Source organism: Sebastes fasciatus, chromosome 23 (genome assembly GCF_043250625.1).
Source record: "Sebastes fasciatus isolate fSebFas1 chromosome 23, fSebFas1.pri, whole genome shotgun sequence".
Lineage (NCBI taxonomy): Eukaryota > Metazoa > Chordata > Actinopteri > Perciformes > Sebastidae > Sebastes > Sebastes fasciatus.
Window position 1 is genome coordinate 7137168 of NC_133817.1, and position 11845 is coordinate 7149012.

An 11845-nucleotide genomic window follows, 5' to 3' on the forward strand; every position below is an offset into this window, starting at 1 on the left:
TAGCAAAACCTCCCGAGTGTATTGAAATTGAGCAGCGGTGCGTTTTATTGCTTATATGAGTTCAACTTTTCAAGTTATATAGTGTTGCTTTAAAATTAATGCATCATCTCTGACTAGTCCGGCTAAACCAGATGTCTCTAGTCTCACACGAGACATCACGAGATCATCAGGCCCAACTGTCAGTCCCGTGACACCGTGGTGGGTAGTAACTGAAAACCAGCAGCTGTCAACCAGGTGTACAGGTCTGGCTCTGACCCTCTCAGCGGGGGATTAACATCAAGTCAATTCAGGTTGCATAGCCCTATATCACAAACAATTAGCCTTAGATAGATAGATAGATAGATAGATAGATAGATAGATAGATAGATAGATAGATAGATAGATAGATAGATAGATAGATAGATAGATAGATAGATAGATAGATAGATAGATAGATAGATAGATAGATAGATAGATAGATAGATAGATAGACAGATAGACAGATAGATAGTAACTTTATTGATCTTGAGGGAAATTCAAGTTTCCAGCATCACAGTTCCATAGTGCAAAACATATTAGTAAAAAGGCACAAGTAAGTAATGCTGAGTATAAAAAAAAATACCAGATATAAGAATAACAGGAGAAGAAGAAACTGTTAAAACTGAATATAGTGCAGGGTAACAACTGAGATACAGGATTCTTAAAAATGTGAATATAGTGCAGAAAGTGATATAGCGCTGGATAATAAAATATAGGAGTTATAGATATTAAGAAATGTCAAATATGGAATATAATGTGGGATAATAACTGAGGTAGATTATTTGTTTTTTAAAAATAGACTAAAGTGCAGAATAAAGCTGTACATTGTTTGTATAATACAGTAAAACCAGTCTATAAAGGTGCAGAGTAGAGCTGTTTGTGGTGTGCAGAATTAAAAAAGTAGCTCACTGTGTGCATTATCTGCATTATCTGTCCTGCAGACCGTCCTCCTTTATAGCAATGCCCTTTTTTATGAATATGTCACAACTCAACCCATCAAAAAACTGAAAAACCCACAGAATTGAGAGAACTTAAACCGACTCATGCACCCTGGAACAAAAATCTGCCAAACAATTCAGCATGCTGTCTGCATTTGGATAAACCAGAAGTCCAAATACGAAAGCAAAGGGGACGACTCAGACTAGCAAACCAGGATCAAAGATTAGGCGCCTGTACGTTTACAAGTTCCAGATAAGTTGTGGGAGTCTTCTTGTCTTGTAGAGATGTTCTGACTCACAGTGTTTTGACTGGGATGAGGGGGACTCCAGCGCTGACTAACGACACGCTGCGTTATCTACAACTGTGTTTGAAGTAGAAGCAGAAATCTTCACGGAGATTTTAAAAAAGAGAGGGAGTTTAATGTGTTTGTTTTTTTTCCATCACTCTGAATTCATATTTGTGTGCGTACATGTCCTTTCCATCTAGTGCTTAGGTGTGTGTTTGTGTCTCAACTGTGGAATGCTGTCAGTATGAGCCCAGGGCCATCTTCAGGATGATTTACAACCCTGTCAGAGTAGTCTCTCTCTCTCTCTCTCTCTCTCTCTCTCTCTCGCTCTCTGATCTCCACAGCATTACTAAAATACAGTATCTCAACTGCTGGGACATTCCCTGACACACTGCATTCTCCAGTACAGCAACAGGCATGGAAATAGGGAGGGAAGGAGACAAAAGAGTGTAGGGACATCAATTGATGAAGTTAGTCATTCAAAAAAATTGAGGTATGCCTACCATTAGGGCTGCAAATATTGCTTATTTTAATCTGTTTATTACTTTTTTTGTTGATAAAATGCCGTAAAATTGTAAAAAGAAAAATGCTCATCTCAACTTCCTGGAGCCATTTTCAAATTGCTTGTTAGTACAACCAACAATCCAATATCCAAACATATTTAATTTTCAATCATATAAAACACAGAATACTAACATTTAAAGCTGAAGTAGGTTAGTAGTAGGTTATTTTTATAAAACGGTCGCTATATCGTGACAGTAGTACATGAAACAGGTAACCTGAAAAAGAATCATGTTCCTCTGTGTCCTCCGGTGCTCCTAACGGCATCTGCAAGATTTCACAGACCGGAGGGAAACAAGCAGTAAGAGCTGATCTGAGGTCTGCTGTCCAGCTGCTGTCTATGAGAGCCGGCTGTCAATAACTCGCAAACTCCGACCAAACGGTCAAACTAGGCAGCGCTGATCAAATGTGAATCAATATTATGTTACGTTAATGCCTATTTCTCTCCTCAAATGTTTTCAGAATCATCTTGTAGTGCACGGTTTAGCTGTAAAATGAGAAAGTTTGTAACGCCGCCACCATTGTGAAATCTGTTGAAGGAACGCCAAGTTCCGGTCACATGACCGGAGCACAGACAATAGGATTGTCTCTCTCAATGAAATGACCTGTGATTGGTCAAAGTCTCCCGTCATGGGCTAGATTTACTAAAGCCTGAAAACAGAGCCATGAGGAAGAGCAGAAGTCTAGTTATTTCTCAGAACACTTGAATTACAATATGCTGAAAGGTTATTATGGAATTTTTGCCCAATGATGCCAAAAATATACTGACTACTGAAACTTTAAGAGGCTGTAACTTGGCTTTTTGCGGCATTTTGTGTAATAAATGAGTATCGAAATACTGACTAATAGCGATTCCTTGTGCATGAGCAGGGAAAAAGGAGCTCAAAGTGGAGTTTTTTTTAACATTAATGTATGTAAACATGTTGAAAATAAGCATAATAGGTCCTCTTTAAATATACTCATGCTTTTTTTTCTCTTTTCCTCTCTCTCTCTCTGCGATCTCCCTCCAGTTTGTGTGCACGGTGATAGCCATCCTCCTCCACTTCTTCTACATGTGCACTTTTGCCTGGATGTTCGTGGAGGGGCTGCACATCTACCGCATGCTGACGGAGCTGCGAAACATCAACCACGGCCACATGAGGTTCTACTACGCCATGGGTTGGGGCATACCGGCTATTATCACTGGTGAGACACACACAGACACACACACAGACACACACAGAAACAGAGCGACAGAAGAGTGTCAGGGTGCATTCATGCTGTGACTCGTCTCTTCTGACGAGGCTGTGATCCCCGTGGGAAAATTATTAAACAAGAGATGAAGAATTTAAAGAGGGGGAGAAACACACAATGAGAGACGCCCGTTATTTCGATATGTCACATGAAGACAAAAACAGTAAAGTACATTTCATGTCTAAAAAAACGGTGACAGAGAAGCGTGTGTGTTGCTGGAAATTGTATCTTGACATGCCGCAAACTCATAAATAACTTGTTGATTTATTCGTTTTATAACCTTTTTTATTGTCTCTTGATATAACTGTGACATAAAATTTTATTCATCTGGTATCTCCACAATTAGCACCACCTTTTCAAGGCTGCCATTTACTGCATATCTTACTTTACAGCCCTCTTTGACATGTGATATGATTACAGTAATATATTAAATGCTTTGCGATGTGCTGACATGTTTTGGCAGTAACGGATGCCAGCAAAGCTTAACTTGATTGGAATTTGGATGGAGACATAGTGTGAGAGACGTCTAGAGTTACAGAGTAAGACGCACAGATAATCAAAAATGACGAACAGATAAGGAACGAAAATGACAAATGACTGTGATGAGTGATTAAGATGATAGCTGGGAAAACTGGAATACAAAAGAAGGGACATTTTGGGTGTCTGCTTGCACTGTGGCACTCCTTTAAAAACAGAGGAGGGAGGACGAAGTGAGGAGGAAATGAAAAAAACGAGGCGTAGAAACAGTTGTAACACATATTTTTTGTGTGTGTTTCTAGGTTTGGCAGTAGGTCTTGACCCTCAGGGTTATGGGAACCCAGATTTCTGCTGGCTTTCCGTCCATGACACACTCATCTGGAGCTTCGCTGGACCCATCTTTGTAGTTGTCCTGGTATGTGCATGAATTAAAATAGTACCAGGATTGCTGGTTCTTGTTGTCTATCTATACCTTGAATGTATTCAGACCATTAAGTGTTGTAGATCAAACCGTTCTGAAGTGTTCTGATCACAAACCCTCTTCCTCCCTCTCTAAAGGTGAACATAGTGATCTTTATTCTGGCTGCGAAGGCTTCATGTGGTCGCAGGCAGAAGGCGATGGAGAAGTCAGGAGCTATGTAAGTTTCCACATTAATAATCCAATATGTAGCACAACATTTGTTTACTTTATGGCACTGGGGGAAGCTGATCCGTGTGCGTTTTCCCTCCTCAGTCCTGCACTTAGAATGGCCTTCCTCCTGCTGCTACTCATCAGCGCTACCTGGATGCTCGGCCTGATGGCGGTCAACAGCGACGTAATGACCTTCCACTACCTGTTCGCCATCTTCAGCTGTTTGCAGGTAACACAGCGTTTATGTTATTGGCAAAATCAAAAATAAATCAATAAATGAATAAATGACTAAATATATAAATGTCATTAAATGTAGCAAAAATAATATTAAAAATAATGTAGCCATTAATTAAATGATAAAATGTGACATAAATTGATATTTGTGTTTTAATTTGCTTCATTTATTTATCTTTGTATTAATTCCCTTATTTATTTACTCTTCTATTTAATTTTACCTTTTATTTTTTCATTTATTTTTGATTTATTTATTTATTTTTGCATTTGTTTTTTATTTATTGATTTTTTTTGCATTTATTTGTTTGTTTATTTTATATTTATTTTTAAATATATGCTTTTATTTATTTATTGATTGATTGATTTATTTATGCACGATTTTCCCTTTGCATTTCACCCCTTATTTATTTCCCCAAACTTATTTATTTCTGTATTCTTTTCTTTATACATTTCTTTATGCATTTCTGCCTCATTATGTAAAATGAGGGGGCTGACACTCAATGTGTGTCATGGGGTCAGAGCATACAAAGATAAATAAGAAGCAAATTAAAACAGAAATATCAATTTATGTCACATTTTATCAATTAATGAATGGCTTTCTCTCCTGTTTATAACGTATCTCTTTTGCTTTCTTCACAGGGAGTCTTCATCTTCTTCTTCCATGTGATCTTCAACAAAGAGGTGAGGAAAAACCTCAAGAACGTCTTCACGGGAAAGAAGACCGTACCAGATGAATCCAGCACCACGAGGGCCTCTTTGCTCACAGTGAGTGAACTAATATGGCCCCACATGTTGATCTTATCTTATATTTATTGTGTCATTGCATATTTATTGTCACTGTTTGCTCAAAAATCCTGGAATTATCAGACAAAACAAAGTCATATTTTTTTTTGTCCTCCCCTTCTTCCATCCTCTCATCCTCTCATCCCTGCGTCCTCAGCGTTCTCTCAACTGCAACAACACGTACACAGAAGACGGCCCGTTGTACCGCTCGGGCATCGGAGAGTCCACCGTCTCCCTCGACAGCACGCTCAGGTCAGCCAAGAGCCGCAGCAGCTACCTGGCTTACACTCTCAGGTACAACACGCTCACTGACTGCATGGCTGCTTCTACTACATCGCTTTATGACGAGTGTGCATGTGTGTCTGTTTGTCCACTTCACTTTTCTTTATGTTGTTCTCCTCCCTGCATGTCTGCTGATGCATCAAATGTCTCACACATACTAACACATCCCCAGCTCCTAATTTATTTTTATATATATATACCCACACATACTTTACAGGTGCACACACACACACTTTGTCCTTATTATCTACCTTATCCTAAAGCAAGGATAAGTTAAGTTTCTCTACATTTTGAGGGTATTTCTTTGTTTTCTTTCGCACATGCATGCTGCCACAGAACGGCACCTGCATTGTACAGTAACTCTGCTTGCATGAAAGACCAAGCTGAGGTTTGCCAGTGCATGGCGCACAGCTTTGTTGCAAAACCCAACACACACACATACAGGAAAAGACATATCAACTCTTATTGATATGCACCGAGGCAAAAGAACACACTATTCATACATACTGTTATGTTGTGCTATGTTGTATGTATTGACTTTCTTCATGTGAAACTTGAAGTTTCATGATATGAGGAGTAAAGAAATGTGTATAATGAGAACAAATACTATTCTATACTATACTACTATTATACCGTCCAACCAGTTTCAACAAAAACTCAACACTATAACCAGCCATTGCAAGGCTGTTGTATTAAACTGTATTAGTTTTAGCTCTTTAGCTCTTCACTGCTAGCTATATCTTCTAACAACGTTGACTATTAGCAATATCTCAGATATTATACAGTTTTGCTTTATTGTACAACTGCTACATGTTCACAATTTCTATGTTATGCAGTTAAATCTGGCAGTGCTACATATGAAATTGGTTTAATTTATTATGAGATATGGTCCAGCATGTTTGTTCTATTACTATTTGCAACAGCTTTTAGGGAAATATATGTTATAAGTGATGTTAGACAGCCAAGAATCTATTGTGAGTTGAGTAGATATTTTCTTTACCGTGTGTATATCTACATGCCTTTTATTGCTTTCTTACTTCCAACATTGTGCGCTTGTGCTCAGCGCTTCTTTAGCATCAGGACAAGTGTATTCATGTCTGATGAGTCTCTAAAAAAAAAGTTGTCATTTTGAGATATGGCTCTTCCAGGATATACTATCATCTCAGGTTGATCTGTGTTTGTGCGTATCACAGACATGTTTTCATCGCCGTGGAGTGGTGTTACATATATCTGGCGTTTTAAAACAGTTTTACAGAATCAAGGTGAGGTGTGACTGTACGCCTCGGCTCGTAAAGCTGTCATCGGGGTAACGCGAGCTGACACCGGGGTCAATGAGAGCGAAAACGCCAGAAGGGGGGGAGCAAGATGGCGTGCTGCCTGTGCGAAAAGGGGTAAAAAGTTGGGGAATAGAAAGAGAGGGGGAGGACGACAGAGAGAGGAGATGAGGAAGGAGATTTGGGGAAATAAGGGAGATGGGACTGTACCTGTTGAAGTGGGAATGTAATACAGAAACACATACTTCCTCCCTGCGGCGGTTGGCACGTCTTCAGCTGCTTCCAGAAGTTTCTCTCTGATCAGCCATCAGACAGGTCAGAGAGTCTCCTGTAGCGTTTTTACCCTCCAGCTCAACATCTCAACCCAACCTGGAATAAACAGCTATAGGTGGAGAGGAGAGGAGGTTATTGCCGTTTAGCAATAAGTCTTTCAAATATCCATCTCTTTTTTCTGTTTATGATCAAGCAGCCAGTTTACTGTAACTCAAACCTCCTGTAAGCGCACCTCAACCACAATTTAATACTCGTTTAAGCTTTTGTTGAAGCCAACAACAGAGGCAAATGTTTGGTAATGAGAGATGTCTGGTGTTTTCAGCTGTTTAACTTTAATTGTCTCAAACCGCGAGTTTGGGCTTGAATTAACATCCAGCGACGCCGTAGTTCCCCTCTCTTCCTCCTCTTAACCTCCACCTCTTCTTTTCCACTCCCATGTCTCTCTCACTTCCCTGTCCTTCTCTTCCTGTATCTGTCTTTATCTACGTAGGGAGGAGTCTGGTCAGAAGCCCAGTGTCTCTTCAGGTACAGCTAAAGGAATCACAGATCTGGACGGACCTCTGTTCCACAGGAACGGCACCAAGGGAGACGGTGAGTTTTTCATATATTGCAGTTACAGAATGAAGTAAACTCTCTCGGTGATTTTGCATGTATATATAAAACTGCGTACCTCTGTGCATTTAATTAATAGAGGTCCATCTTTCTACCTTCCCTCCTTGTCCCGTCAGACTCTGACTCAGACAGTGAGCTGTCAGTCGACGAACACAGCTCCTCCTACGCCTCCTCGCACTCCTCTGACAGCGAAGATGACGACATCGACGTCAAGCCCAAGTGGAACAACGAGAGGCAGCCCGTTACCAGCACGCCTAAAGGTATATAGGTGGTCCTATTGAGCCTAACTACTGTACTCACTACTTTATACTTCTGCTTCACACAGAAAAATACTGTTCTTTTTACACCACTAAGCTATATTTACTTTTCAGATACATTTAATGTACAAAATATGTGATGAACTTGTAAAATATGATGTATTGTTTGTTCCCATATAACGTAGCTAAATTTCCGGCTGCTTTCAATATGTCAGCTTTTCCTTCTCTAGTCGATGCAGTATCTAATCACGTGAAGCCTTACTGGCCAGCGGAGGCCACCACCGCCAGCGACAGCGAGGAGCCCGGTGGGGCAGACAGGTTGAGGGTGGAGACCAAGGTGAACGTGGAGCTGCATCCGGAAAATAAGCTCAACCACATCAGTGAGAGAGAGAGGGAGACTCCCCCGGAGAGAGACAACCAAACGCCTGGTAACGCTAGAGACACAGCTCTAGCTAGCCAATCCCACAACAACAGCAACCACCAACCGGAGGCGAGGAAAGGTAAGAGTTGAAAAGAGAGGAATGAAACTGAATGAATTGATTGATCTGATGTGCATCGGAATGACCTCTTTGTCCGTCTCAGGCATCTTAAAGAATAAGATCAGCTACCCTCCTCCGCTGACCGACAAGAACATGAAGAACCGTCTGAGGGAGAAGCTGAGCGACTACAACCACCCCACCATCACCTCGCCTCCGCCAAACAACAACAGCTCCTCCTCGCCGCCTCTCTCCTCCGTCAACATCATGACCCCTTCGTCACGACCGCCCTCGCTGGCCTCCAATGACGGAGGTCGCCCCGGCAACCATGAAACCAGCTCCCTCCTAAAGCCCCCCGTCGCACCGCGTCCACAGGTTCCTGCCGGGGCCCCGCCAGCGGCCATCTATCGGGAGACCAACGGGGGAGTAGCGATGCACTTGAAGTCAGGGACGGTCAACGGAGGCAACGAGTCTGATTCAGAGTAAGTAGGTCTTAGTAAGTAGCGTTGTAGTGTTGGCATGTAACAATGACCTTTTTCTGTTTTTGCATCATTCTTTGTGCTCATAAAAACAATGATTAAAGGGTGGGTCCATTATTATTATTTATTTATTAGGTTTTTATATCCTTCTGTAGTTTTCCAGTGGTGTTCCTCATATAATCAAATTCAAACATTCAAACAATAGTCACACAATAACCCAAACAAACTAACCGATCGATGCGCTACACCAGCAACTCCTGTGTTCTGCGAGGTAAATTACTGTTTTTGTGAATGGAGTCTGGTCTGGTGGCTATGAAGACAGTGATATAACGGCTTCAGATCCCCGTTTGAAAGGGCTGTCTGACGGCAAAGTAGTGGTGAAAATATTCTAAATATAGCGTACGCTTAGACTTTTACTATACATAAAGTATGTACCCTTTTTACCTCACTGTCAGACAGCCCTTCCCACAGTAACTGAAGCCGTTACATTGTTCTCTTCAAAGCCACCAGACTCCATTCACAAAAGCAGTAATTTTACCTCTCATAATGCGGGAGTATACCCGTACATACAACCCCACTTCAAAAAATCTGACTCAGCTAGCGCTAACATTATTAATAACCTTATTGATTAGCTTTGATTATCTTACTTTGGTAACCTACGTCACTGCTTTTTAAAACGGCTGAGTGAACGTTTCCATTTGAAAAAAAACCAGAAGGTAATGCAGATGGACCCGCCCTTTAAGTTGAATTCGTAGGAGTCATTTGAATCAGTTTAAAAAGGATTCAAGATCAAGTTGATAGTGATTTTAAGAGTTTGAAAAAACAAAACATGTATAGGTTGACCATTACATCAACTGATGGAATAATGCATGTATCATAACAGGATCCATAGTTAAAGGAATAGTTTAACTTTCTGGGAAATAGGTTTATTCGCTTTCTTGCCGAGAATTAGACGAGAAGCTTGATACCATATACAGATATGAGAGCGGTATCGATCTTTTCATCTACCTCTCGCCAAGAAAGCAAACAATCATATTTCCCAAAATGTCAAACTATTCCTTCAACCATAGCATGAATAATATGACCATCCTGCTTGAATGCTGCATGATGGCTTCCTGCATCCCTGCATTCATTTTCACATCGCATGTTCTTCCTTTCTTTCTCCTTGCACCCATCCTCCCTGCATCCCCCCCTCCACCGTTAACAGTGGCAGTAACGAGACTTCGATCTGACCTGTTAGGAAAACCCAGACCAGCCTGCCCTTGTGAGAGGAGGAGCGAAGAACCTGCTGGGGGTTGGAGAGGAGAGGAAAAGGAGGAGAGCCAAGAGGATGGGAATAAAAGAAAAGAAGAAAAGTGCTGCAGATTGAGTTAAAGGGGGGGGAAATGTTCCCCATGCCTGATCCGTCCATCCATCCCTCCTCTCATGTTCCCTCTCTCTGGAGAGCAGTATTAAATGCAGACGTTAAGACGTTGCCCGAGACGAGAAAATAAGCAGAAAAAGATGTGAGAAATAATAAAGGGAATGCTGGGCTGTACCACGAGAGGATGCAATGGAGCCACGTGTGCCAAAACCACTGTAGGAAGTGACGGGGACGCAGAAGAAGAAGACGGTGTTCCTCCATGGTCGCCCTATCAACGGGTGAAGTTAGGAAAGCTGGAAAAGGCAGATGAATAATCACCGTGCATGAACCCAGACTCAAATACATGCTGGTACATTTTGTAGTCCAAAAGGATTTCAAGGACTACAAGTCCTTTTAAAATGTCAGACTCAACCTGTTCTCACTGACTATTGGACACTCTGATATCGGACAGCGCTATCACACACACACACACACACACACCAAGTGCTCTTTTCTTTTGTTTGTTTTTTACTCAACGAAAGGCTTCCCCGGCCTCTCAATGCAGTGCATTTAGAGTGTAATTAACATGTAGATATTGTTAAAGGTGAAGAAGAAATCTATTTTGTATTTCAGCCGTAGCGAGGACAAGTTTTCTAAACTAAAAATAATCATCTGCTCTGTGTTAAGTTGGGAACGCTTCCCAATGGTGCAAATCACTATAGATATGCTGGTTTAATCGACTGAGAACAATCCTGAAATGAGGCCTTACATAAACAAACACATACTGTATTAGCCTGTAGTGGGCTTTCCGGTTTTATTCTGCTATAAAGACACACATTGTGCATGCACAAACACAGAACAGTGGGCCTAAATGAACATTAATTATGTGGAATAATGTTGAAAACTCTCCAGTTCGAGCACTATGAACCTGAAGCCTTCTTTTCCAGTGTCCATCCTGCCTGTTTGTCCAATTGCAACACACTCCTGGTTACCAAAGTCATGAACTACAATAAATGTGCACATTAGGGTTGGAGTCAGTTTCACTTTTAACTCACTTTTATTCCAAAATATGTGGAAAAAAATACATTTATTTGGTCTTTGATGGCATAAAAATACAGCACAGGATTAGTTAATCTTCAAATCTATGCTTTTCAAGCACTCAATGGAGACATAATCAAACTTCAGTGTGAATAAAAAGAGTTCAAAGTGGAAATGATGCCAACTCTAATGCATTTGACAGCTAACTTAAAGTCTTGTTTACCACTCACTGAATGCCTTTGTACCATACGTACAACCCCAGTGTTTTCTTGTCCTCCTTGTAATCAATGCTGTTGATAAAATGTTGTTTTTTTTTATTGATCCGAGACACTGGAAATGTTTTGTAACATAATGTATATTTATTTTTTATGGTTTCAAGACACTGGAAAGAAAAGATGATTGTGACTGTAAAATTAAAAGACATGATGAATTTTTAACAGCAGCCTGTTACACGTCTGTTGCCCGGAAGGAAGCGCGGCTCGTCAAAACATGTACTCCTCGCTCGAGGAAAATCGACTGTTCTGGATCAAACGAGTGATGAGTAACGGAAAGTGTTACTCACTTATTTCACATTTTCATTTGTAGGTGGTGTAGGTGTATATTTCCATGTTAAAGTAGTCCTGTTTTCATATCAGGGAAAGAATACCATT

General features: G+C 40.8%; 1 protein-coding gene across 10 annotated transcripts in view; it reads left to right on the forward strand.

The window, feature by feature from the left end:
• celsr1a (cadherin EGF LAG seven-pass G-type receptor 1a) overlaps positions 1-11632 on the forward strand; it is a 99549-nt gene extending 87917 nt beyond the window's left edge. For 3 of the 10 annotated variants that reach the window (XM_074626061.1, XM_074626064.1, XM_074626070.1), the window contains 11 exons: positions 2815-2989; positions 3817-3929; positions 4073-4152; positions 4248-4374; positions 5019-5144; positions 5320-5456; positions 7482-7582; positions 7720-7863; positions 8076-8360; positions 8443-8818; positions 10056-11632. In XM_074626061.1, the coding sequence (XP_074482162.1) occupies positions 2815-2989; positions 3817-3929; positions 4073-4152; positions 4248-4374; positions 5019-5144; positions 5320-5456; positions 7482-7582; positions 7720-7863; positions 8076-8360; positions 8443-8818; positions 10056-10083 (1692 nt within the window). In that variant the 3' untranslated portion in view covers positions 10084-11632. Of the gene's footprint in view, positions 1-2814; positions 2990-3816; positions 3930-4072; positions 4153-4247; positions 4375-5018; positions 5145-5319; positions 5457-7481; positions 7583-7719; positions 7864-8075; positions 8361-8442; positions 8819-10022 lie in introns of all 10 variants that reach the window. The other 7 variants (XM_074626065.1, XM_074626071.1, XM_074626063.1 and 4 more) reach the window with 6 other exon arrangements.
• The last annotated feature ends 213 nt before the right edge of the window (positions 11633-11845 follow it).